General features: G+C 41.9%; 3 protein-coding genes across 18 annotated transcripts in view; 2 read left to right on the top strand and 1 right to left on the bottom strand.

Annotated features, from left to right (window-relative positions):
* ACAD10 (acyl-CoA dehydrogenase family member 10) overlaps positions 1-166 on the bottom strand; it is a 34004-nt gene extending 33838 nt beyond the window's left edge. For 3 of the 5 annotated variants that reach the window (XM_038373586.2, XM_043497905.1, XM_043497904.1), the window contains exon 1: positions 34-166. The gene's annotated coding sequence lies outside the window, so the exon portion shown is untranslated. Of the gene's footprint in view, positions 1-10 lie in introns of all 5 variants that reach the window. The other 2 variants (XM_043497903.1, XM_038373583.2) reach the window with 2 other exon arrangements.
* LOC119843760 (BRCA1 associated protein) lies at positions 130-21387 on the top strand. 2 transcript variants are annotated; one of them, XM_038373589.2, is made up of 12 exons: positions 130-351; positions 1483-1644; positions 2477-2681; positions 3596-3785; positions 5436-5549; positions 6392-6540; positions 10756-10831; positions 11402-11540; positions 12054-12163; positions 13564-13653; positions 15856-15959; positions 17918-21387. In XM_038373589.2, the coding sequence occupies exons 1-12, from the start codon at positions 270-272 to the stop codon at positions 18276-18278; spliced, it is 1782 nt and encodes a 593-aa protein (XP_038229517.1). In that variant the 5' UTR covers positions 130-269; the 3' UTR covers positions 18279-21387. The 2 variants fall into 2 exon arrangements, with proteins under 2 accessions (XP_038229517.1, XP_043353842.1); XM_043497907.1 differs by lacking the exon at positions 130-351 and having other exon boundaries at positions 1512-1644; positions 2460-2681.
* Positions 21388-26986: 5599 nt separating this feature from the next.
* ATXN2 (ataxin 2) overlaps positions 26987-27947 on the top strand; it is an 80541-nt gene continuing 79580 nt past the window's right edge. For 10 of the 11 annotated variants that reach the window (XM_038372778.1, XM_038372751.1, XM_038372775.2 and 7 more), the window contains exon 1: positions 26987-27027. In XM_038372778.1, the coding sequence (XP_038228706.1) occupies positions 27017-27027 (11 nt within the window). In that variant the 5' untranslated portion in view covers positions 26987-27016. The other variant, XM_038372758.2, reaches the window with a different exon arrangement.

The raw sequence follows: 27947 nt of genomic DNA, 5'->3' as shown, positions 1-27947 counted from the left end.
GAGTTAGTGCCACAACCGCTGCTGACCTCTGACCTTCAGCGAAACGAGGCTGCGGCCCCAGCGCGGGGAGCCCTCTCCTAGCAACAACACCCGTAGGTAGAGGGAATCGAATCTCACGTGACCAGGGCCCCCGCGCAGCGCCTGCGTGACCCCGGCGGGTCGGAGGGCAAAGGTCTCGGGGGCGGAAGCGAACGGCTCACAATCCCCGGCGTTGTGCTGGGGCCGGCCTCTTCGCGCTCGGGCCCCGCCGGCCCGGGATCCCCGGCCCTATGAGCGTGTCACTCGTTGTGATCCGACTGGAGCTGGCCGAGCAGTCCCCGCTGCCCGCCGGCTTCCCCTACAGCGCGGCCGGTGAGTCCCGGGCGGGGAGAGAAGAGGGGCGCGGGGGTCTCCCTCCGCTGGGGCTGGCGAGTCGCTCCCCCCCACGGTCTGATCTAAGGGGGTTGGCGGGAAGGTGGCCCCCCGATGGAGCTGAGGGAGCAGGGTATCCTCTCCCTCCCCCGCAAGGGGAGAGGACTGGTGGGGTGGGGGAGCAAGGTGCCCCCCCCGAGCAGGGGCTGGGGGTTCGTGTCTATGTGTGGGAGGGGAGCAGAGTTTTCTGTTCCTCGTCCTGTGCAGTGGAAGGGGACTGATGGGAGGGGGATCAGGATGTCTGGCTCCTTTTGTGGGGGGGGGGTGCTGGGTGTCTGTCCGCAGATCTCTGAAGGGGGTTGGGGTGTGAAAGCAGGTGCCCCCCTGCTCCTTGAAGGAGGAGGGTTAACATGTTTTGGGGTTTTTTTAAGCTTTCACTTTTTTTTTTGCAGTTTCTAAAATAAAACAACCTTGCTCAGGGCAAACTAAAACTTGTGGCAGCAGTAAATGGGAGGGGGGGTCCCCGCATCAATGGCTCTGAGACTAAACACTTAGTACAGTTATTAAAAGTGTTTCCCAAAGTGCATTGGGGTATAGGCGGATAAATGCAGTCAAATTTGACAGGAGTGGCTAAAAAGGGACCACTCTCCTGTATAAAGGATAATAAATCAAGACTCCCTTTGTTACCAGATAAAGACCCTATGAAATCTGACCTGGCAGTAGCTACCACTGATATATATGCAGTGATGGTGCTCGTATGACTCCTCAGAGTTGGTTAAGTGTACTGTTTGGAGGGGTGATTAACTCGTCCTAATATCTAACTACATTTTGCCCTTTTTTAGCTTCAAATCTGTTTTAATATAAAATAAAGATATAAATTATTTTAAAGAGTGACAGACCACGCTTTTGTTGTAGAGGAAATAAAATATATTCTCAGGACGGTGCTCTACTGATTCATGTTTTTGCTGGCCAGAAGAAGGAATAAAATCAGTTTCAAGAATTAATGTAATAAGCTAGTAATGGCCTAATTGCTGTTATTACACACGTCTGTTCTGCCCTTGCTTGAGTAGAGTTGTTTGTTTCTGCTTCTGAGTAGCTATTGCAATGACATTAATCATTGTTTCTACTTAGCCACTGAAATGTCTGATGAGGAAATTAAAGAAAAATCATTAGCTTCAGCTACAGCCTGTCTAGAAGGAAAGGCACCTATGGAAAAAGCAGCAATTATTCACCAGCATATTGGTCGCCGAGAGATGACAGATATGATCATAGAGACCATAAAGTCCAATCCAGGTACCCATTCCAAAAGTTTGAAAAGGGTGGCTTTGGTCCTGTTAATTTCTCTGGTACATTTGTATGGCTATGCTACAATTTGTTGCATAAGTTGTCTCTTAGAAGTATTTAAAATTGGACTGATTTTCCAAAGTGCTGGGCATGCAGGAGTGGCCATCGACCAAAATCTATTGTGTTACAAATGTAAGGGCATGAAAATGCCAGCTTTTTTTAAGAATTATTTTTTGGGAGCGGGTAGGCGAATCTATTTTGCCAGGCAAAACACTACCCAGCAGGGACAGCCACTTGCCAGTAAACGCAAAGCGTACTCTCGTTTATGTGTGCATGCCCATCAGAGCACCCTATCCTTGTGATTAGCAGGCAGGTTTCAAAACTCTCTCAATTGTTTAATGTAAAATTCTATAGCTTCTGGAAAACTAACTTCAGAATGGAGAAAAAAATTCAAAACTAGATGATATTAAATTCGATAGCCAAACAAATCCCAAGGAAAATTGTCCTGACAACATTGTTTGCTTTCATATTTAATTCAATAAAATCTGTTTTTTAACTGTAGAAAAGTAAGTGCGCTGCAGAACTTAGCAAGGCACCTTTCAGAGCTTGTCTAGCTGGCTTCACGGCACCCCGGGGCCTTGCTAATAGCTCTCTAATGCTGATGATTAAAGATGTTTATTGTATGTCCAGACCCCATAGTTTAGAAGTGTCTGTAATTCTGTTTTGAAAGGGAATTATTTGACTTAATAGCTGGCTCTGTTGTACATTAAGATGACAATTAAAGTGCAATTGATGTTTCTGATGTGTGGCATGTAATCTGAAAGCTTTTGATTTGTAAAAGATGAGACAAAAGCTGCAATGGAAGGAAGAAAATCTTCAGAGGCTTCATCTGTTGACGATAAAAATAAACGTGATGGTCAAACTAAAGAATGTGTTGAGGCTGTTCCAGACTCGCCATCTAAGCAACTTCCTGACCAGATTTCCTTCTTCAGTGGGAATCCATCAGTTGAAATAGTTCATGGCATTATGCACCTGTACAAAACAAAGTAAGAACGTGGTTAACTAATTATAGACTTAGTGGGAACAGTGCCATAGAATTATGCTGCCGTCCAGAAGAGTGAGTCAGTAACCACTGGGGCTGCTGCTCCTTGGGCTGGCAGAGCAGTGACACACTGGCAGTGCGATATATTGGCACCCAGAAAGGGTTACAGTGCTATCTGAATTGTATAGCTGCATTAATGGCAGAATCTGAAAGTAGGTCCAGGCCTTCCAGCCATGGGTAAAGTCAATTTGAGTGCATGCTTGTGCCAGGGTTAGAAGCGATAAGATAAGTAATTAAAGTGGCTGCAGACAGACTGGTTTTGAGAGGACTCTGTTGAAGGATACCCTGCATTCAAATTCCTACAGCAGAAATAGGGAGAGAACCTGCACTTTCAAAATGTGTTGAGTTGTTTGTTTGTTTGTTTTTATGGTAGCACAATTGTGTACCTTGGGGAGCTGAATGAGAATGTCAGTCTCCAATATTCATCGTGAAAGTTACCAGAACACAATGACATGTTGTATGCATACTCCATTTTTAGTGATAACAGTGGCTTACTTGTTCTAGGAATATTTTGAGCATTTGTGGTTTGCAAGTTCCAACTACTTTTCTAGAACTACAGATGTCACTTTGAAGGGGATGATCTGTCTCTTCCAGTCCTGCACATATCTTCAGCAAATGGTTCATGACAAAATTTGTATGAGCATTTTTAGATTTGTTACCACAACCTTGTGTTAAATCTTAAATGCTTGCAAATAGGTAAAGAACTTTGAGGTTGGCGTTTAAAATAATGTTAATAGCTAACCATTTGAATTATGAAGCATCAAGTTTTCTTTTGTCTTCTATGTAAAATGGCATTGTCTTATAATAAGATGTCTTATTTAACCTCAATTTAAGACCGTCTAATTATTGTCTTATTAGTAAGATGACCTCCTTAAAAGAAGATGTAAGGCGCAGTGCCATGCTGTGTATTCTCACAGTCCCTGCTACAATGACCAGTCACGACCTTATGAAGTTTGTGGCCTCATTCTATGAAGTAATTGAACATATGAAAATCATCAGAGATTCCACTCCAAACCAGTATATGGTGCTGATAAAGTTTAGTACACAGGTAAAACCTAAGATATTAGACTCCTTTGCCATAGGAACGGTTTTAGAAATGGCTTGCAAACTGCTTTATAGATACTATTTGAAGGTGCTATCCAACCTCAGTGGTCTGCTGTGTTACCTGAGATCACACACCTTATCCTCTTGCTGTGTAAAGCAAAATGTCTTTCTCATGCTTTCCTTAAAATGACACTGAGCATGGTAGGCCTGGAATTAGGCCTGCATCTTGAATGGCTGCTATGAAAGCAAGTGCCTCTCTATCCTACTTCGTATTTTGTCACAGCAGACCGGGGTGTTGAAATCTAGAATATCCTGCTCTCTGGTGCTTCAGAAATGGCTGTGCTTGTAGTAAATAGACAAGGATGGAAGAAAAGTACAACATGCCTATAAAGATACTCTGATATCTTCATGAGCGCATAGTGCAGAGCAGAAAGAGCCTGATCAGTGTTGCGGCATTAGTTTGAATAGAAATTAAGGATTGAGAAGACCTATTACCTATTTAGTCCACTTTTCTGAGGAGAGTGGGGCATTTGTCAAGATCAGCAGGACCACTAAACATACTTTGTGTAAATAAGCTTCCTTTCTCTCAAAATTGGGTGAGGTGGACTAGATGACCGAATACTGTAGTTCTCATCCATGGCTTTCACAAGGCTAAAATTCCTGTATGTGTTGTGTACATGTTGTATATGCACCCAGAACTGCAGAGGAACCCACTCGATATCAACTTGCTTTGTTTGCACTAGACATTTTTCCGAGCAATCTTGCACTAATTCAGCAGAACTGTCTAAAGTCAATTGACTTGGCAACTTCTCATTTGTCTATAAAAAACTGCTGATTTCTGCTCTAGTAGGCCCTCAAAGGCAATTGCTGCATGCAGCAAAAGGCCATTTGAATTACACTACATCATTATTTGTTTTGTGGAGCTCTATGGCTTTTATATATGAAGCAACTTGAAACAATGACATGGACAGACTGGAATCACTTCATATTTTACCATTAAAGCATTGGGGGGCAAGGAAGAGATGATGCCCTGAAATCTAGCTCGCTTCACTTGATGGTAGGATCCTTATTGGAATATCCGAGCATGTTAAAATGTTGCACTGAGTGTGAGGCTTGCTAATCATTTTGAGGCAGGTAAAGTTTTGTGTCTGATGTCTGTGAGTGCCCTTTCTAACTCGTCCTCTGCTATTGATGGCTCAACAAATATCTGAACTGCTTATAAGTTAAATGGATTCTCTCCTGTAGTTTAAATTATATGCCATCCTTTTCACCTACATGAATGTGAATGTTTTTGAATAGGGCCCTCTGTAGCAATCCTTTTACTCCAAGTTTTTGCAGAGAGACAATATTTGCTTTCCACCCGTCCTGAAGTTGCTGACTAGGGACAAAACTGATGCTAAAGAGAGAGATTGGCTATCGCTGTTGAATATTAAGATCATAATAGCTGATCTCATTGTGCACTTCAGTTCTTCCTGCCAATTCAAGTAGAAAACTATTCTGCTGAAACCAGTGTGGAAATGAAGGGATCCTGACTAGCAGGAGAGCTCAAGAGATTAACCTATGAAATGGCTTTCTTTTTGGTAATATCCCAGTATTTGGAAAAGTCTCATTTGCCTTACTCCTCTTCAACTGGCTTCCTTTTGTTTGTGCATAGGCTGATGCTGACAGCTTTTATATGGCATGCAACGGTCGACAGTTCAACTCCATAGAAGAAGATGTGTGCCAGCTGGTGTATGTGGAGAGGGCTGAAGTCTTCAAATCGGAAGATGTAAGTTGGTTGGTTGGTTTTTTTCTTTTGCTGATATTTTACAAGTGATTTAATAGGATTATCTGGGAGTGGGCAGGGCAGTCCTGTCTGTGGGGCTGGAGGATACTTAACTGCAGCAACCCCAACTCTGCCTTTGATTGTTGCAGTAATTCCATAGGGGAGAATGACTTATTCTCTGACTTGATGGGGCTTAGCCCTAATAAGTGATCACTGAAAATTCTCCAGGTCCAAATTTCTCACTCTCACTCTGAGAGGCAGTTGTATGTTCTGAATCAGTAATGTTGGGGCTAGAATAGCTAAGCAAAGCATTTCCCCCAAACAAATGGATTATTTTCCTTTCAGATTTATCAGCTGGTATTTTAACACACAGTAATTCTTCACCCTTATCCTTGCAACACCTCTGTGTCATGGAATAAGTTTTAATGTGATCCCTATGGGGAAGCTAAAGCAGAGCAATTAAGTGACTTGAGCATGGTCACAGAGACTGTACCAGAGCTGGGAATAGAACCCATGAGGCCTGGCTCCTAGCCATGACTCTGGAATAGCTCATCTCAGATGTTTAGGAAAAATCACTGAAATGTTTTGCCATGCATACAGTTGAGTATTAGTTGTGCACTGTCAACGGTTAGACCAATAATCAAAATAGCGAACGAGGTTAGCCACTGTTGTGGTTGAATTTTCCGTCTGCATTTAAACTTACTGGAACATTAAACAATCCATTTACTCCCTAACCCCCACAGTTACGAAGCAGTAGGGTAAGAAGTTGTGTAGCTAAATGTACGTGACTTACCTATAGCATATGGCGTGTGCAGCAATAAGCTTGTGCTCCTCTTCCTGTGAAGGGAGCCAGCCTTCCCGTAATGGATCTGACGGAGCTGCCAAAGTGCACGGTGTGCCTGGAAAGAATGGATGAGTCTGTGAATGGGATCCTTACCACGGTGTGTAACCACAGCTTTCATAGCCAGTGTCTGCAGCGCTGGGAAGACACCACGTAAGTGGCTTTTTATTCCCGATTCAAAGCAGTGTGTTTAAGGTGTGGTGGAGCTTTTCCTTGTCTACATTGACAGGACCAGCTCTTTGTCTCTAATGCAGGAATGGGAGCTACTCCAAGCCCTGGTGATCTTTGCCTTCCCTGTTAGTAAGCACAGAAAATAAATCTCCTAGACAAGGATAGTTAGATAAAGCTCCCTCTGGCTCTTCATGGCCATGAGCTATTTGAAGAGCAACACGAAGTATTTTAAAATGCTATAGGACAGACATATCAGTTTTCACTGTTTCCGACACAGAGACCCCATCGTCTGTCCAGTCTGCATGGCTCAGTTTCTCCTTATCTACATTTAGTCAATGTCCTCTCCAGTGGCTGTGTGGGAAATGTAGTGCAATAGGTGTTTGTCTTAGATGTTTCCAAAGCTACACAAAGTCTCTGCTCTGATGCATTTTCAATTTAACTTCGACATTACAATAACGACAAAGAATTGGGCCTGATAGCTAGAGTAGACTGTGTCCAAGGGGAGATCTTAGCTGTAGTGCTAAGCAAAGCAGAAGGGAAGGGATCAAAAGCCAACAAGGTTACTTGGCAAATGGGAAACAGGAGGCTGCTTCAGTCAGAGTGCAGCAGGAGAAAACATGGCCTAGACTGAGACCAAGGGTATATGGGCTCATGTTTCTAGCCAGGGAGCACAGGATCAAGCTTCAGGTTCAGACTGATCCCTTGCATGCAGCACTGCTAGCTGCCATCACCATTTCATTACAACAACTCCTGGGTTTTTCCAGAGGCATTGTATTTTAACTAAAGTTGTACCCAGCTGCCTGTACCTGACCCCCTTACTCAAAAGTTTTTTAGAAATCAAAAGGGGGGGGCAGGGGAGTAGGACCTATGTATAGAAGCATAAAATCCTGGTCTGAATCTTGGCCTCTTCCTTGCTTCTCAATCCAGTGGAGGCTGAGTGTGCTGAAGCTGTGATATGCCTAGGCAGTAATCTGGAGGGAGTCAGCCTTGTATTGCTTTACAGTGACCTCTGCTGGAGTAGCATTAGCTAGGCTTTGCAAGGAATCTTGCAACAGAAACTACATGGAAAGTGCAATATAAACTTACACACTACTTCACTCTTTAGTGGAACTGCCATTTAACATTACAAATGTGTGTTGCTGAAGCATTCAAGAGATCTTATCCTTAAAACTTGTGTATTCTTGCCTTTAATTACTTAACTTTAATCCTTTACAGTATTTTTGCTCTTATTAGTTCTATGCATTCCATTTAGATAGTGCAGTCAGATTTGAACATGTCTGAGTCCTTCATAGAATCTCCCAATGAGAACAAAGTCCTTTTATCTATCATACATATTTTGCATTCCTCTTGGTAGTTAGTTGCCATTTGTTGCAGTAACTTAGATTGCCTCATATGTTACAGAAAACTTAATACCAGAACCGATCTCAAATTCTTTATTGCTTTCTTGTCTATAGCGGCATCATTCCTTTATTGTTACAGTTAACATTTCACTATGTACCCTCTTTTGCATGCCATGTTTCAGTAGAGCTAATTGGTCTTGTCCCAAAGTAAACTCCTCACAAAATGTCAGCAGGATTGAATTAATAACTTGTCCATAAAAATAGTTTGGTGTCTCATAAATCAAAAACGGTTTAAATTTAAAGAAATTAGATTTTGCCAGTGACTGACTAATCCAGATCCCTCCTGGCTCATTTTTAAATAAAAACTGGCACAATATCAAAGCTTAAAACGTGTATTGCACAATTTTTTTCTGATTATGTTGTTTTGCTAGACTAGCATATCTTCAGTAGTGCATATTTGCAGCATCCCCCCATGAGAATGTGTAATGCTCAACAGGATCCTGTTGCAGATAGCAAGGAAATCTGGGCTCTGTCTTCCCAAACCGAGAACATCTAAGTAACAAGGAAGTGGCTGTAGAGAGAAGGGTGGCTTTTTCTTTCCTTTGAATGAAAACTCTACATCTAACTACCCAGATGATTCTGACACAGCCCATCAACCAGGAGTTTGCTCCTCACTGTCTATTTACACAGCTCTTACTTCTCACAAGAGCCAAATACGTGACACAGACCCAAACCAAGATGCATTAAAAATGAAACAGGAAATGTGAGATGGATAATGATCTAGGGGGCTAGCCCCATTCATGGTGAGCAAAGGGGCTAGTCTTGTTTTTCTGGTTTCAGAGTAGCAGCCATGTTAGTCTGTATCCGCAAAAAGAAAAGGAGGACTTGTGGCACCTTAGAGACTAACAAATTTATTTGAGCATAAGCTTTTGTGAGCTACAGCTCACTTCATCGGATGCATTCAGTGGAAATTACAGTGGGGAGATTTATATACACAGAGAACATGAAACAATTGGTGTTACCATCCAGACCACACCACACGATCCATTATCTACAGCCAAGCTCTATGATACAACAGCATTTGCTCCAACCCTTCAGACAAACACCTACAAGATCTCTATCAAGCATTCTTACAACTATAATACCCATCTGCTGAAGTGAAGAAACTGATTCACAGAGCCAGAAGAGTACCCAGCAGTCACCTACTACAGGACAGGCCCAACAAAGAAAATAACAGAACGCCACTAGCCATCACCTTCAGCCCCCAACTAAAACCTCTCCAACACATCATCAAGGATCTACAACCTATCCTGAAGGACGACCCATCGCTCTCAGAGATCTTGGGAGACAGGCTAGTCCTTGCTTACAGACAGCCCCACAATCTGAAGCAAATACTCACCAGCAACCACACACCACACAACAGAACCACTAACCCAGGAACTTATCCTTGCAACAAAGCCCGTTGCCAACTGTGTCCACATATCTATTCAGGGGACACCATCATAGGGCCTAATCACATCAGCCATGTTATCAGAGGCTCGTTCACCTGCACATCTACCAATGTGATATATGCCATCATGTGCCAGCAATGCCCCTCCGCCATGTACATTCACCAAACTGGACAGTTTCTATGTAAAAGAATAAATGGACACAAATCAGACGTCAAGACTTATAACATTCAAAAACCAGTCAGAGAACACTTCAATCTCTCCGGTCACTCGATTACAGACCTAAAAGTGGCAATTCTTCAACAAAAAAAACTTCAAAAACAGACTCCAATGAGAGACTGCTGAATTGGAATTAATTTGCAAACTGGATACAATTAACGTAGGCTTAAATAAAGACTGGGAGTAGATGGGTCATTACACAAAGTAAAACTATTTCCCCATGTTTATTCCCAGCCCCCGCTGTTCCTCAGATGTTCTTGTCAACTGCTGGAAATGGCCCACCTAGATTATCACTACAAAAGGTTTTTTTTTCTTCTCTTTCCCCCCACCCCCGCTCTCCTGCTGGTAATAGCTCACCTTAAGTGATCACTTTCCTATCGGTTTCAGAGTAGCAGCCGTGTTACTCTGTATTCGCAAAAAGAAAAGGAGGACTTGTGGCACCTTAGAGACTAACAAATTTATTGGAGCATAAGCTTTCGTGAGCTACAGCTCACTTCATCGGATGCATCTGTGTATATAAATCTCCCCACTGTATTTTCCACTGAATGCATCCGATGAAGTGAGCTGTAGCTCACGAAAGCTTATGCTTTAATAAATTTGTTAGTCTCTAAGGTGCCACGAGTCCTTCTTTTCTTCTTCTTTTTTCCAGCTCTCTTCTTCTAAGATCAAAATCATCATGGTGGTCAATTGAAGGAAGTAATAATTGAGGCTGTTCAAAATAATCAGATTGTTCACTATACAGAAGAGTTTTACTGGGTCCTTTTTTCTTTTAATGTTGAGGAGAAGTAATGTTTCATGACATCAGTTGACTTGCATTGCATTCTCCATGGAAAAGACTGGGTGCATTGGCAATCTTGTCTCCCGACGTTATCCCAGCTGTTCAACTCCTGGATCACAGTTAAAACTAAGATTATTGTAAGATACTTCATCTGGTTTAAGAAATGGCATTCATCAGTTTTACAGGAATAAATAGTGAGAGAACAGCTGATTTGTGTAAGAGGAAGGCAAATTTTGGGTTAAACTAGTGAGGAAAAAACTGAAAGATTGGCTGGGGTGGGGAGTGTCCCACAAAACCTCAGGATGTAACATCTGCCTTAAGCTTCCTGGATGTGGTCAGTTTCTCCCCATCTCGGCACTAACCATCGGGTTCAATGTATCTAACTAGATCTGCTTGATTGTTATGGTTATAGGTGTCCTGTCTGCAGGTACTGCCAAACACCTGAGCCAGTGGAAGAGAATAAATGTTTTGAGTGTGGAGTTCAAGAAGTAAGTATGTGGGGTGGGAGATGAGTGAGATTTATTAGTTTTGATCCCACTGATGTTTTTTGTTGTTTTAGTTTCCTAAACCCCTAATGCCCGGGGCTGCTCTTGGCCCAACCTTCTTCTGGCTAGATTGGTGCACCCATTTTCTATTGGGGTCAGCCCACTGGGAGGGGATGCTGTCCTGCAAAAAAGATGTCCTGCTGTGTGAAAGACCTTCCCAGGGCCTTTGAGAAGCATAGCAGATGTTCAGAGCTTGCTTTCAGGGTTCTTTTGGGATGCCTTACTTTGGGAAGGTCACTCTTTGAGCTGCCCTTGCATCTGGTGCACGTAGACTTATACTGTACTTCTGTGGTCTTGCCTTTAGTCTTCACGGTGTTTCACAACAAGCAAACCCTGTGCCTTGCCTAGGAAGGTGATTGGAAATACAAGCAGCAATGCATGCTGTCAATGGAGGATGCTAGCAATTGTCCTTGCTGGATGCTTTATCAAACCTCTAAAACCACACTAGCCCTTTTTCACATTAACAAATTTTACTCTTAAACATGTGCAAAATCTCTCTGCTTCTGTTGACAGAACCTTTGGATTTGTTTGATATGTGGGCACATTGGATGCGGCCGTTACGTGAGCCGGCATGCTTACAAACACTTTGAGGAGACTCAGCACACTTATGCAATGCAGTTAACCAATCACAGAGTTTGGGACTATGCTGGAGGTAAACCTCTCCCTTCTGCTCTTAACGGTAACCTTGCTTGCTTGGACATAGTTCTTAGAATCTTTCTGCAGTGGCATTTTTAACACCGTCCTAGTAATAAAGTTAACATGAAGATTTGAAGGGAGTTTTTGCAGTGTTAATGTCCCATCTTCTGGGACCATCTCTTTTCTCTAGTAAAGCCATGCCATATGCTTCAGTGGAAGGCCATAAACCCATAATGCCACGAGGCAGCCCTGTAGCATTGGTGGAATGGAGAGGCCTGTCTCCTGATCAAGTTGTCCTGAAGCATGACTGAGCTTTTGTAACTATCTTAGCTAGTGTCAATGCAGGTTCTATTAAACGTGGAATACATTAAGTAATTACTAATCTCTTTTCCTCAGTATTACTCTGTGGCATCAAGCTGCATGATTAATTGTGCTGTGTAAAGTATTTCCCAGGGTTCCAGTCAAATTATAACACCTGGGTTTTCTCAAATTGAAACTACCCTTGGTTTGGTTGCTTTTCTCTCTTTAGATAATTATGTCCATCGACTGGTTGCAAGTAAAACTGACGGGAAGATAGTTCAATATGAGTGTGAGGGGGATTTGTGTCAGGACGAAAAAATCGATTCCTTACAGTTAGAGGTAAATATTTAGCTTTCTTCAGATACGACTTTGTGCTGCTATATGTAACGTGCATCAACGCTAAATGTGACTAAAAATGGCATATGGTTTACTGCTTTTTACTCCTTTTGGCTCTGCAGAGCCAACAGCGAAGAGTTAGCTGGATTCTGTTCCTTTCTGTGCATCGTCAACTGAAAGGTCATAAAGTTCAGTCAGTTACACCTGTGCAAACTCAGTGGAGTTGCAAAGGTGTTACTGATAGCCCATTCTTGCCAGTGGAACCTTCCTTACTGGTGATGATACAAGAGAAGGGAAGACTCCTAGTTTGACTTCAGGAACCCGTGGTGAGTTTGTGGGCAGATAGAAGTAAGCTAAGCATGCTTGATCTAGAATCTAAGTTCTAGGACCCCGTGGTGGCATTATTTTCCGTGCGAAACCTTACTTGATGGCTAAATCACTATAACCTTATTTTTTTTCTGAGAACTTGAATTCTGCCATCTTAATTGGCCTTGGGTTCAAATTCAGCATACAAACTATCAACTATTAACGTAGGATTTTTAAATGAACACTTTGCTGGTAGAGCAAACTAGATCAAACATTTGTAGAAAAAGTTTACTTGACTAGCTATTTGGAGTGTCTACTGAAAATGTTTAAGGGCTTTGTCTTCCTGCTTAAACCTGCATTGAAGTCCTAATCTGGTTTTAATTTGTTTAACTGTACACTAACAATCTTATTTTCCCAAATCCTCATTATAAATTTACTAGAAGATCAAATGGGAAAAGATGGGATGTAAAGCAATAAGTCCTTGTTTAAACACAAAAATAGCATTGGTAATGAGCATTCCTGGTCAGAAGAAAGCACAAAATACTGAGGATAGTTATCCACAGCTGAAGATCCATTCTTTCTCCCAAGGTGCAGATCACATGAGATTTGCACCTAATCCCTCTTCTTAAGGATTTTAGAAGCCTGTTCAGTTGTAGAGGAAAACCACCTGAAAATGGAAACAAGTGACTGACTTGAGATCCTTCAGTAGATCAAATGCAGATAGCAGGTGTGACTGATAACTTCATGTTCTCGTTGAAGTAAAAGCTGAAGGGGACTTGCACTTTTTTCTAGGGTGCTTGTATTGTCCTTTTCCCTCATTATAAATCACGTACTATTGTGACGCTAGCAATGGCCCAATTAAAACTCACAAGGGGAACCCCACGAGCATGCAGTAAAGATTTTGCAATTAATTTGATTTTTTTTCATTGTCTGTGCACTGCATCTGCAGTTTGTATCCTTCTGTGAAAAGTTTAGAGTGCTGCTTCTGCACAATGTAATTGTATTAGATTTTTGAAACCCTTTGGGTTTATTGGCATCTGCGAAACGGTGGTAACCTGCCCTAACTATTTATTTTTGCATTTCTTGTATGATTGTAGTACTCGTATTTGCTTACAAGCCAGCTGGAATCTCAGCGCATCTACTGGGAAAACAAGATAGTCCGAATAGAAAAGGATACAGCTGAAGAAGTAAGCTTTTTTTCCTTCCCTAGTCTTGTTAATTGAACACTTGGCCTGATTCTCAATGTGCTGAACTCCCCCAGATCCCATTGGCTCTAATGGGAGTTGTGGTTGCTCAGCACTTCTGAAAATCAGGCCATTACTGTGCAGTTTTAGTATCCGGGAATTACGTTGCCATATGAAGGAGAGCTCCTTTTCTTCTTTAGAGGGGAATTAGTGCCGAGATCCCTCCCCTGTCTTGTGCACTGACTCAGAAAATTGCTGATGAGCTGTGCAGAAGGAGGTAAATCATCACCCAGATTGAAGCCTGACTTAAATTTGGTGGCTTTGAAACCTATGGAACTAGTGGAAATGTTAGGAAGTTCTGAAATGAAAATCTTGGAAATGTCACAAAAGACTAGTGAGGGCTAGTGTAGCATAGAGTGACATTAACCTGTTCCACTGAAGAAAGCAGAAATAATCTCTGCTCCGCACATCCCCAGAAAGATGTGTGTGTTTAAAGTTCTATGATTTGTGGAGTGTTCTTTGGGCAGGACTGATCCAAAATGTCTTGGGCAGAAAGGTACAGAGAAGCTTAGTGAAATTGGAGAATATAAAAAATATCCGTAATCTGTGCAGATCCGATTGGTGTTTGTGCTTTAAGTGAGTCAAAGTTCTTGAATAAATCCTCAACTGAACCTTGTCTCCATGCTGTAAAAGATTACATAAACTTTGTGGCTTCAAATTAATCATGCACTGTATCTGCAGTTAAGCCACTCCATAAACATGTAAAGAATTCATTTAAAATTAGCTATGTGTAGTGGGTCCCGAAAACTTGATTTTCAATAAGAAATGGCTGAAGAACCTTATCTGTGTGTCTATCTGTAAAAAGAAAGTTGTATAGTTAAAATCCTCTTTGAAATAGCTGCAAACACAGTAGATACAACTCTAGTTTTAAACTAAAATAACTAGAACATATATTCTGAAGACTGCTTCTTCTTCTAAAGATCCCTGTAATTGTTCATGGAACTCTGTCCTTATAAGGGCCTTTTGAATTGACTGTACAAAATATTCCACTTTCCACTGGCAAGTGTGCCTCCCAGAATTAACCAGAAGTTGCATAAACATTAAACTGTAAGTCTGGAAAGCATAAAACCTGACCTGCTTTCACAGTGGCTCCATTGAAATCAGTGTGTGTGGTGGCTTTTAAACTTGTCAAGGCTGCTGCTTCAAAAAACCAGTGTCCATTTCAATCCGTGTTGCCAGTATGTGAAAGTTTTATTTATTAGATATTGAATGACATCTCTCTTTCCCCTCTTTGAGGCATCATTATATTCACTGGGTTAGGATACAAAGACATTCCTTGTTTGTTTTTTTCTGTTTTTTCATATGTCATATTTAGTCCACAGATCACGTAATGGAGCGTGGCTCTCTTTAAGCGAAGCAATGGTGCCTAGTTGTATGCTACATTGGAACAGGACGCATACCCAGACATACGCAACTTTTTTCATTTGCATTGTGCATGACTGAGAGATAATGTCAATAGGTCACTGTCATATGACAGGTTTCAGAGTAGCAGCCGTGTTAGTCTGTATTCGCAAAAAGAAAAGGAGTACTTGTGGCACCTTAGAGACTAACAAATTTATTAGAGCATAAGCTTTCGTGAGCTACAGCTCACTTCATCCGATGAAGTGAGCTGTAGCTCACGAAAGCTTATGCTCTAATAAATTTGTTAGTCTCTAAGGTGCCACAAGTACTCCTTTTCTTTTTGTCATATGACATAGGTCTGCTGCTGCTTAGTAAATACTGAAGTGAAGACAGCATCTGAGTGTGAATTGCTAAACTAACTCTCTCTCTAAATTTAAACTTCAGAAAAAGAGGGCAGCAAATTAGGGCTTTGCTACAGGCTTATTTAGTGTCCACTAAGGTCTTCTCCACGCCATCTTTACAAGCTTAGTTGCACTTCTCAACAAGCAGATTCCATAACAATTATCCTCCTGTCAGTGTTTCTGTTAATTCTTCTTCTTTTTTGGCAAGCAGCATTTATAGGGATTTCTTTTTTTTTTTTTTTTAAAGGGGGGGATTTTTTTTCTGCTGCTTTCACTCTTTTGAATAGTTGCTCACCTGATTCAGTAATTGGTCGACGTCTAGAAAATGCTCCAGAAAACGTGACTGTCATAATGAAAGTGCACAGGACTTTGACCTGTTCGAAATGTCTGTTTGTTTTTGCAGATTAACAACATGAAGACTAAATTTAAAGAGACCATTGAGAAATGTGATAATTTGGAGCACAGGCTGAACAACTTACTTAAAGAGAAACAATCTGTGGAACGGAAGTATGTTTGTGTCTCTAAAAGCAGATTTTTAACAAGTTGCCTAGCTCTGTTTTTTATACACACTACTTTAAGACTCAAATTGGATCTGACTTTTTAAAACCCTCTTCATCAGGTTCTCAGTACTTCTTGAATATGAATATTTAATACTCTCAACTGGTATGGTAAGGACCCTGACTTTAAAAATCCAATGTCCCACCTCTGTGGGTGTCGTACGTATTTAAAATGGCTGTAGCATGGAATGCAACTTTTGAGCTTCCGCTCTTTCCACATAGTTTGCTTGGTTAGTGTTCATTAAATCTTTCTCCTTCCTTGGCCACTCAGAAGTGGAAGCCAGTCAGCTGTGTAGTCAGAAGGAATGCAGCTGGAAGGAGGTATTCCCCATGAATAAAACCAACTTGGAAGCACCTAAATTAAAGATGCCTAACATAGTGTGTGTCTTTGTAACAATCCCTAGCACTCTGGTACAGTACCTGTTCTCCATGGTGCTTTACACACTATCCTGGAAGTTCGGCAAGCGTTATCCCTAGCATACACACTGATTACATTGGGGCACAAAGGTGGTGACTATCCCGTGATCATCCAGAAAGTCCGTAGTAAAGCTGGAGTCTGCTCCAGCCACTGTACCATACTGCGAGTGGAACATGTTTGTAGGCAAATGGATGACACAACATTGCCAGTAAACCACAGGCTGGACTGGAAACCTATGTGATAAGGGATGACTGTTAACCTGTGAAGGTTCTATTGTCCTTCTACACCGTAGCTTGTTGTCCTTGCATCTTGGTGCAATCAACCACCAGCTGATTCTTCCATCTAGCCAATGCCTAGATCTCAGTTTTAACCCAAAAGAGTATTTTCCTGCCATTGAGAAATCAAGGGCAAGGAATCCTGACACATTAATGCTCCTGCTGCTTTACTATTCAATATTGTCATTAATCATTTAGATAATGGCATGGAGAGTATGCTTATAAAATTTGCAGATGACCTCAAGCTGGGAGGGGTTGCAAGCACTTCAAGGGACAGGATTAGAATTCAAAATGATCTTGATAAATTGGACAATTGGTCTGAAATCAACAAGATGAAATGCAATTAAAAACAAGTGCAAAGTGCTTTACTTAAGAAGGAAGACTCAAATCCACAGCTACAAAATGGGGAATAACTGGCTAGGCAGTAGCACTGCTGAACAGGATGTGGGGGGTTATAGTGGATCATAGATGGAATAAGAGGCAATAATGTGCAGCTGCGAAAAAGACTAATATTTGGGAGAGTATTAACAAGAGTGCCATATGTAAGACATGGGAGACAATTGCCCTGTTCCACTCAGCACTGATGAGGGATCCTCAGCTGGCACTGTGTCCAGTTTTGGGCACCGCACTTTAGGAAAGATGTGGACAAATTGGAAAGCGTCCAGAGGAGAGCAACAAAAATGAGAAAAGGTTTAGAAAGCCCGACCTGTGAAGAAAGGTTAAACAAACAGCACGTTTAGTTGTGAGAAAAGATTGAAGGGGGACCTGATTACTGTGTCTTCAAATCTGTTAAGGGCTGTTTATAAAGAGGACAGTGATCAATTGTTTTCTGTGTCCACTGAGTGTAGGACAAGAAGTAATGGGCTTTATTTGTAGCAAGAGAGATTTCAGTTAGATAGTAAGAAGAAACTTTCTAACTCTAAGTGTAATTAAGCTCTTGAACAGCTTCCAAGGGAGGTTGAGGAAACCCTATCACTGGAGGTTTTTAAGAACAGGTTGGACAAACACCTGTCAGGGATGGTTTAGGTTTACTTGGTCTTGCCTCAGCACAGGGGGCTGGACTTGACCTATTGGGGTCTCTTCCAGCCTTACACTTCAGTGATTCTATAAACTTTGTCTGACTTAACCCTCCTGATAGCTTAACTCCTCTGATAAGTAGGCCACTGTGGCTGCAATGTCTCATTTGCTTTTTCCTTCTTGTCTGTTGTGTGTAAGGTGCGTTCAGCTGAATAACAAGGTGGCCAAACTCTCCAATGAGCTAAAGGAGGAACAGGAAATGAACAAATGTTTGCGAGCAAATCAGGCCTTGCTGCAGAACAAACTAAAGGAGGAAGAGAAGGTTCTAAAGGAAACTTGTGAGCAGAAGGACCTGCAAATCACAGAGATACAGGAGCAGCTGCGGGATGTCATGTTCTACTTAGAAACACAACAGAAAATCAACCACCTCCCAGCTGAGACCAGGCAGGAAATTCAGGAAGGACAGATCAACATTGCAGTGGCATCTTCTGCAAGCTCGCCAGCGGGGGGCATGGGAAAGCCTCCTTCTAGGAGAGGCCGTAGCAAAAGGGGCAAGTGAGGATTGGGACAAGTGGATCAACCTCACAGCAACCGGCCCCACTTCTGAATGACCAGGCACAAGTGTCAGGACTCAAGCGGAATGTTACATTCTACACTAAATACCAAGTCCAAATAAGGCTCAGCTAGAAGTTATTTTCAGAGCGTTTCATAAAGCTGGCTGCCAGCTAATGGGGAATCTACAGTATTTAACAGCATTTTACTGCATTAGTTAGCTAGTGATAGGCAGATTTTAATCACCATTTTGCCTTCCTGTCTTATCTAAGTCCCACTTCATACATTATTTTCTCATTGGAGATTGTGTTCAGTTTTAGCCATGTCTGAACAGAAAACAAATCTTCGATCCCCTTAAAAGGACATGACTGGGTAGGTTCGGTCCAAAGTTTTAAAAGGTGGGGGGGGGGTTGTTGTTTTTTGGGGGGGGGGTGTTAAAGCCTCTTCCTACTAACCAAGATCGGAAATGCTCATTAAATAAAAACTTTTAATTGAAAACCTGATTCAGTCCCCATCCCACTTAGTGCGTGGAACCTAAACACTGCAGCATTGTGCTAGTGCAGAATTAGGGTAGGAATAGAGGAGTTAGCGTTGACAATGACATGGAGTGAAGTGTATAATAATAATAATAATAATTAATAAACCATGTTAATGGTGTTGAGAATTAATGCAATACTCATTGCTGTAAGGGAGTCCATGTTAAACACCTTTGAAGGTGGTCTGGTGCAGTGCTAACTGCTTTAAAGTACAAGGGATTGTGTAATGAGTATGCTATGGAAATAATTGAACATAATTATATGCAGGTTGTAACTGTGTTGGTCCCAGGAGACAAGGTGGGGGAGGTAATATCTTTTATTGAACCAACTTCTGTTGGGGAGAGACACAAGCTTTTGAGCTTACGCGGAGCTTTTCCTCGGGTCTTGGTAAGCTTGAAAGCTTGTCTCACCAACAGAAGTTAATCCAATGAAAGACATTACCTCACCCCTCTTGTCTCCATAATTATTTATAAGCATTCCCTACTAATTAAAGGAACCATATACACAAAGAATGGTACCTGTTGTAGACTAACATTGTTACACTGTTCTGCTCTCTGAAGCATACTTCTTGGACTAAGATGCATTAGACATTTGCCTTCTGCATATCTAAATTGTGTCAGTGCGAGGTATCTGCATACTCTCGAGTGCTGTCCGCGGAGTGAGGCGGGAATGGTGTGTAGTGTGAAAACTATACGTTCACTTTCCTCTCTCTGAATCTGTCACCTTTCAGATATGGCCCAAATACTCTTGGCTTTCACGCTAGTCACTAGCTTTTTACCATTCCAGGCTGCCATGCGCTTCAGGAACTGCTCACACTCCGTGTGCAGTCTGCACAGCCAGCTGCCAGGATAATGTATGTAACATCTTCATACTGGGTGCATCTGCTGGACCCAGTTCCTGTGGGACCTGAACACACAAGCCCAGGTCCTGAAAGTTATTTAGGCTGCTGACTTGCACTGATTTCGGTGGAAGTTAGAAGCCCAAATAGCTTTCAAGATCTAGAACTCAGGAGCTCCCTTATTTTCCTTTAACACCCCTCTTGCTTTTCCAGTTGAGAGGTAGAGACTGAAGCTACCCATTCAGTTTCCCCTACAGCCATCTGTGGGCATGCAGCCTTCTTGGGGAAACTCTCTGGTTCAAATCTGGCCTTGTCCTAGAACACATGATAAACTGGGTACTTTACAGTGTCTCCCTTAAATGAAGGCCTGAATGCCTCGGATGACGTGCTGAGCATTTGAAGGATGCAGACTTACCCTTTCTTACAAATGTGTGGGAGATCTTGTGACTGTGTCCTCTCCATTGGATAAGCTGTCCAACATTCAACTGCAGCAGTTTCCTCAATTTAGGCCGAAACCAATGCAACTGAAGCTGTGACTTACCCAGTTGCTCAGCAGAACCAACAAGTGAAAGTAGCATTAGTTTGTTTTTTTTTTTATGGGTGAGTTACAGGAGCCAGGCCCACATGAGCAAGGCTAGAACTGCATTGCATTAAATCTGCTTCTTGCCTTAACCAGTTGGCTGGCTTAATTTTTGGAAGGTTACATTTTCTTACATTTAAAATACATGACTTTTGTTCATGCACCGAATGCATCCAATTCTTTGCTTTGTAGACTTGCCCTCATCTGCTGAAGCATGACTGTTAGTGAACTTTTTTTTAGGGTGTAGATTGTACAACTGGGCCTCTGGCTCCTGTAAAATATTCTAAAGAATTAGAAATGTTCACCCTAGTTTGCTCTCCTATAGAAACTCTATTTTATTTAAAATATATTTTTACACCAGCTGAGATCCTCTTACCTTTTGCTGAAAGCTTGCTGGGTGTAGAACACTGTATCCTAGAATTCCTTTTCAGAAAATGAGACTTAAAATTAAAAGTGTACAGTATTTTTATTTTGTATCTGATCACACTATTGAGAGGGAAATCTCTAATTAAAGAAGATGGGCTTGTGAGTGGGGGGGGGGAAAGAGACTAAACCAGAGCAAAAGGAGAACTGTGAAACAAAATGGTGTCTGAGGTAAAGCTGTCAAGAAATGGTGTTAGTAAAATAAAAGATGAGAAACTCAGCTTAATTCCAGCCTGTCATGAGTATCTGAGAGCTATTCAGGGCCTATGTGAAATTAGTTAATATTACTGGTTAGGTATCTATATCAGCCAATCACCTCTCTGCAAGTCTAAGTTGCAAGGCCAGCAGTTGAATTAACACCTCCCTATTCGATATGGGGGCTAAATTACTCTCTGTCCTAACCATGTTTCATCAAGCTACATGCATGCTGGCAGGGCAATGAGAAGGGGTAGCTTGCAGGTTACTGTTCACTCTATACCTCTGCTGTAGCTAACAAGGACTTCTGTCCTGAGTTGTCACTTCTGTCCCCCAGCAGCACCTTTCACAGGTACTTAGTAAGTTTAAGGTAGTTTTCCAAGTGTTTGCACAGACTGAGATCAGCATTTGTAAATGGGTAGATTAGAATCCCTCTTATTTACATTTTAACAGTTGTGCGAGACAGCCCTTGGTGTAGTTCTTACTAAGACTGACACTGTCCTGTACCATCTGAAACCAAGGATATTAAAAGTGCTGAAACTTGGGTGAATGGCCTCTCTCTGCATTTGTGGGAAATGTAACTGCGTGGGGGTATCTACCTAATGTACTAGGAAAAGACCTTTTAAGGCCGCCTAAAGGAGATGAATGAATTTCAGAGGGGAAGAGAATCCCCTAATCAGTTTATTTTCCTCACTAATTTAACCTGGAAGAAGAGTCCAGATTTATCCCATTCAGCTTTCTCTGTCATATCAAGAATTCGCAAAAAGAAAAGGAGGACTTGTGGCACCTTAGAGACTAACAAATTTATTAGAGCATAAGCTTTCGTGAGCTACAGCTCACTTCATCGGATGCTCACGAAAGCTTATGCTCTAATAAATTTGTTAGTCTCTAAGGTGCCACAAGTACTCCTTTTCTTTTTGCGAATACAGACTAACACGGCTGCTACTCTGAGTCCTCAAGTACTAAGGGTGATTACTTCAACAGGTCTGCAGTTCATTTCCTGCTGGCACCTATGACCGTAGTATCTAGTAACCAGAAACTCTTTAAAGCAAAGTATTTATTTAGAACCAAAGAAATTCAGTGGAAATAGGTCTTAAAACTATAAGCATGTGTAACTGTCTCAAAGCTTACCAGCCCCTGGAAACTGCTTCAGACATTTGTGCAAGGCCTGTGTGTCTGGTTCCTCTTAGTGTGTTCTTCCCAGAAACAGCACACTCCTAACTCTCCCTCCCTTTAGCTGTTGTGTCCCTTTGGCCTCTAGGCATCCTTGGCAAAACATCTGTCACTTTGGGCTGGAGCCTGGCCCTAGGCCTGTCCTGTAATTGTCCCCAAGAGTGTGTTGGAAGGTTACTTATCTATAGCTCATGTGTTGCTTTCCTGCCTGTTTTTCCAACAGCCTTCTTGTAAAGCTAGATCAGGATATTCATGTAGGAAAGTGTAATAACCCATCATACACTAACTTCATCTCACTAAGCAGGTCCCATATAGTATTCATAAAACTATTACACATCACTATTCTTATCTGCTCCACATCTGCCACATTTTGTCATAGCGCAGCACTACAAACCAGTGTTCAGATAATGTTCTTTGCCTTAAAGAATTTAAACACTTCTTCCCTCTAACCCATTTTCTTTAACATGATCCAAAAAGGAGAAATGAACAGGTTTAGGCCATGTGTGTGCTGATATATAAGGAAGGCCTGAACTGGGTTCATTTTTCTCCCCACTAGAAATTAGGTCTTAGGTGCTCTTTCAAAGGGTACTTACACTCCTAAGTCATTTAGGTGCCTTCTGGGAAATCTTATCCCTTCTCTACATTATCTTTCTTGGAAGATGTGGTCAACCACCGGGAGTAGTACATCATAGATATTAAGTACAGATAGAACGACTGAGAGAGGAAGTGACTCTTATTCAGACTGCCCAACCACCTGGGAGCTGGTTGATATCAACCCACTTAAAGGCCCTGTAGATAGAGATCTGTAGCTAAACATTCAACACCTCTCCCCCTTCTATTAAGGGCTAAGACAGCACCCAGGGACATAAACTCTTCCAGAAGAATCAGGAAGATGAGACTGGATAGCCCTGTTCTGGCTGATTTTCTTTTTTTTTTTACCTTACCAAGAACTCCTAACTTTTCATGCCTCCCGTTTGTATCATGAAGTAAAACTTCCCCCACCCCTTTTACAGTTCATCGTTATGAGCCCTTCACCGATGATTTGTTGGGCCCCTTATGTGGAGCTAAGTACAGCCCTTGCATGGGGGGTAGTTAAAGCTGGGTACACAGTTGAGGACAAAAGTTAGCTCGTCAGTTGCACTTGTTGCACCCATAGCCTTTGTTGTACTAACTTATGTTTCATCCCAAAGCGCTTCATGCATGCTGTTCAGTCAGCATTTTCAGACTTCGTCTGCTTTATACATTAAATGATCACAAGGGCTCAACATTATTTCCCAAAGACAGAAACCTGAGCAAACCTACCTTCAACACCACAACTCATCAGGACACTATCAGTGTGTTGTCAATAACTGTTCACATGTTTTTACATCGAGTTTTGTTTCCCATGGGTCGATAGTGGTGGTTACTGAGCAGGGACGTGCTGAGCCAACAACAGAGTAAAACCCAACTTCTGGTTCTTTTTGTAAACATCATGCTAGTCTGGCTGCCCTGGATGTTGAATTGCACGAGCTGTGACAGCATGTCGTGTGACAGCACAAGCATTCCCCTGTTTCCCCCTTAAACTGGAGCTGGTGGGAAGCTGAGCTTAGTCTCCAGGTCCATTCAGCTCTTGGCCTAGCCTAGCAAGGGATTGAACCCAAAACTGGATTTCAACACAGGCCACCAAAAGCCAGCAGATTGCCATAACTATCAGTCACTACGAATGTGGCTGAAATTTGAAGAGATATTCCAGATGTGAAAGGTTCTGTAGCCCACTTCGCAATCCCCTTTGCCAGGCAGTTCCCCAAAACTTTACTATTTATCTATCTTACATTGTGCTGGGGAGGAAAAAGAGATCTAGCAAAAGATTTCCCTTGTTCCTATTAAAGCTAATTTCCCCAGATAGATCTAGTGTTCTTTCAATTTGTGTCTTCCAACATCAGTGAGAGACAGAGAAAGAAAAGAGGATCCAATGGTTTTTAAAACAGAAATTCCAAAAGATGAGATTTCTCTGTATCATGTTTGTTTTGGTCCTGATGGGTCATATTCAACAATTAACATCATCCCCAAAGTGGTCCCAAAAGTGTCCCCATTTTCTTGAAACCTGTTTTTGATGTTCATTAATAATTGCATCATAATCTGTTCTTTCTCCTTGGGTGTTGACTCAATTTTCAGTATCTCATAAAATATTTCCTTACCAATCAGATGGATAGTCATCCACTTTGTATCCTCTCTGGAAACATGCAAGCTGGAGGCATCATTAAGCAAACAAAGAGCGTGGATGGCAGACATTTTTTCCATAAATAACTGAACAGTCTTCAGCATTTGCTATTTCCTAGCAAGGTCGAATGCACAGCCATCTTCAAAATGGGCTTGGAGTCTCTTTGAGAAAGAAAGTTCTGCCACTATGCCTGCTTCCTTTAACCCATTCAACACAGCTGAGATCGGGGCCATGCTGAAGGAGTAGACAGGTTAGATTGGTTAGTTCTTATGCTGTCATGAGGACAGAGTAGAGGCCACCAAATGCATCGTGAGCCAAAGAGTGCTGGCCAACTGTTTGAGAGAGCAGGACCTGTTTAGTTAGACAATGGAGCTCTTAATTTGACTTACCTTCATACTATTTAATGTTTTTGATCATTCAAAGATGCTTCAACTGAATGGTGTCCATCTTCTTCCCAATCTTGACACTCAGTGGTCATGTTTCAGTCCCAAAGGTCATCTTACTGACTACTGAAGCAGTGTATATCCTCTGCTTCATCTCTCTGTTTGTCTCTACTGATTGCAAAAGATGTTCTTGAGGAGGTGCCCCATTACTGATGATGCTTTTGCAGGATGGGCTTCAACTTCTCTCTCAATGCCACCTATGTTGTCAACAACAGAGCAAAGGAAGGTGAAATACCTGACTCTCTCTGCTGGGTGGTTGCCCACTAAGACACTAGAGCCTGTAACATGTTCAAAATCACTGACTGGAAGAATTTTGGTTTTACCCCAATTAATTTTCAAGCCAACTTTTGCTGCTGAGTTTTCCAGGGCTTTAAATGCTGCAACTAGCTCATTCACTGATTCAACCACTAGAAGTATGTCAGCAGCAAAATGGACAATGGTGAGGTTCTTATCATTAAGGCCTATGTCTAAAATGCATTTACTTAGTGTCGGGCCAAGCACATAATCTGATGGCATTGAAGAGTTCTGGGTGACAGCTCATCCTGGTTGAACGCCTGACTTAATTCATAAGAAGGTGATTCTTTCCCCATATAGAAGAACACAGTTTGAGGAATCATCAGAGATGGAGCATTCTACAAAGCTTGTCGGAGATGCTGTAAGTTTCAAGATCAGCCAAAGCGGTTCCCTGTCAAGGGAGTCAAATGCAGCCTTGAGATCCACCAATGCAATGTGAACCGGATTCTCGTGCCTTCTCAATAAGCTGGCACACTGTGAAGTTTTGCTCCACTGGAAGAGTGAAGCCAGCTTGTTGTCTTTTGATCCTTAAGCTATCAGTGGTTTGGGCCTATAAGGTAGAAGCAAAAACTTTCCGCAGGACAGACAGAAGAGAACTGCTGCAATAGTTAGAACAGTCTCATTTGCTGCCTTTGCATTTCCAAAGTGGCAAATTAATGTCTTTTTGCCAGTCAGATGGGACTGCCTCTGTTCTCCAGATGATATTGAACAGCATCTGCAGCCTCAAAAGAACAGCAGATGGGGCAGTCACAATAAAAACACTGCTCTAAGGGATCAGTTAGTTTCTGCAGAATTTCAGCTTTGAGTTTTACAAAACATTCCATCCCTGAGATTGTGAAGAAACCTTCCCAATGTGACCGGATGCAGTGCTATCTTCTTGAGCCTGCAGAAAGACAAACAATAGCATGAATTGTCACTGCACAGCTCAATTTGGGTTAACCCTGAAACCTAATGATGAAAATTAAACATCCTTAACTATTTCACTACTGATCATTTTTAGTATTAACATACAGTTGACATGGACAGAGCTGGGGACATGGGTAGATCTGGAGTAGCTATCCTAATTTTCTAATCTGACACCTGTTTTGAGAACACATCCAGTATATTGTATTTAAAATAATTAGCTTCTCTAACTATACTCAAGTTTGGCTTAAAGGGCTATAGATAAGAAATGTTTTCTGTATTCTTATCGTACTTAACTTCTGTGCAGGATATCATTGTCCTCTATTGTTCAAGTGTATACCATAAGCCTACATTGCTGATAAATGACAGAGGTTCTCCTTTTGCTCAAATGGAAGGGCTTGTGTTTGCAGAGAAAGAGGTTCTGAGTCACTATCACCATGAAGTTCTGAGCAGCCCTGGTGTTGAGTATGGTCACAACAGTGAAACTCGAAGTGATTGTGGTTTTGCTAAAACATCCTCATTTTCCTCTACAGGCAAATCAAGATATAGTTTTACATTTCAGGTTTCAGAGTAGCAGCCGTGTTAGTCTGTATTCGCAAAAAGAAAAGGAGTACTTATGGCACCTTAGAGACTAACAAATTTATTTGAGCATAAGCTTTCGTGAGCTACAGCTCACTTCATCGGAATGCATCCAATGAAGTGAGCTGTAGCTCACGAAAGCTTATGCTCAAATAAATTTGTTAGTCTCTAAGATGCCACAAGTACTCCTTTTCTTTTTACATTTCAGACTCCCTTCCGAGCCACCTTCTGCTTTCATTTAAGCACAGCTGCACCTGCACTTCTACTGATAGAATAAGGAAGCTTTTATAGCTTTGCTCCTTACTGATCTAGAAGTGATTGATAATTTAGTTAGAAAACAAACCCCAAAGCATTTATTGTTACCAGGGAGTTTTACCACTATCTTTTGGGCAATTCATGGGACAATAGGATTTCTTACACACCCAATCAGTTAAAATAGCCATACCCATAAAGGAAAAGACTGTTAATTCCCCCATCAGGAAGTTAATTCTTGTTGAACTTGTCTCAGGGACAATAGCTACTATAAAGCTGTAACAGGTGAGTGAATTGTTGCCCTAATGAAGTAGTGGTGGTGGTGGTTGATGTGGAGCAGGTAAAGGTTTGTTCCTGTTATCTGGGGTTTTTCCTAATTGTGGTAAGATTAGTACATATTAATGATTTTACTTGTATTTGTGTCTTGGAATGTAGTTATTTTGCAAGTGGGTAGAGTAATTTAAGGGTTTGTTTGGGCATTTTGCATAGGTTCAGTGGTGTAATGGTTTAGTTACTGTTATGGATTGCTACTGTACTAGAGATTGTATGGATTCCTGACTCCAGAGTGTGGTTGGTGAGTGATGGGGAAAGTACTTATTTATTTGTAACAGTTCATGTTAAATCATATACCTCTTGTTCTTTATCTGGGGATCTTGAATGCAATACTAATCTATTTTTAATGCTGGTTACTACTTCTGATACTGCTGAGTTCACTTAATTGGGATGCTCTTTTGGCTGACTTTTCAGTCCTCATTAAGTGACATTCCTGACTGACTAAAGATGCTATTTTAATAGTAATATGTTCCTCTGAAATGCTACTGAACCTGTTATGTTAATGGCTAGACCCCCTGATGGGAGGTGGTATAGTCTGCCCAAGGAAAGGAAAGTCTGCTCATTATGGAAGAGGTATTTAGGAGTGGCCTAGCATAGGAGCCCACTACATGGAGATGATGTGGAGGGTGCGATCTAACACTGGAGACCAGTGCTAGGGAAGTACTCAGCTCAATCACTATGGTAGTGAGCCAACAATGTGATGCTGTTGAATGTGCCTCCCCCCCCCCCCTCCCAAAAGCTAATATTCTGGGGTGTATGAATAGAACTGTTGTATATGAGATGTAGTTGTCCCATGCTGCTTGGCAGTGGTGGGACCTCAGCTGGAGTGCAGTGTCCAGTTTTGGGTATCCCACTTTAGGAAAGATGTGGACAAATTGGAGAGAGTCCAGAGGAGAGCAACAAAAATGATCAGAGGTTTAGAAATCC

The sequence above is a fragment of the Dermochelys coriacea genome, chromosome 15, assembly GCF_009764565.3.
Source record: "Dermochelys coriacea isolate rDerCor1 chromosome 15, rDerCor1.pri.v4, whole genome shotgun sequence".
NCBI lineage: Eukaryota > Metazoa > Chordata > Testudines > Dermochelyidae > Dermochelys > Dermochelys coriacea.
This window is presented reverse-complemented; position numbering and strand designations above follow the sequence as displayed.

What these genes read in the sequence shown, in the direction of transcription:
- LOC119843760 (XM_038373589.2), top strand. Translation starts at nt 270, where the DNA reads ATGAGCGTGTCACTCGTTGTGATCCGACTGGAGCTGGCCGAGCAGTCC. An exon ending in GACCATAAAGTCCAATCCAG is followed by an intron (nt 1,645 to 2,476) that starts GTACCCATTCCA and finishes GATTTGTAAAAG; the next exon opens with ATGAGACAAAAGCTGCAATG. An exon ending in CAGCGCTGGGAAGACACCAC is followed by an intron (nt 6,541 to 10,755) that starts GTAAGTGGCTTT and finishes TTATGGTTATAG; the next exon opens with GTGTCCTGTCTGCAGGTACT.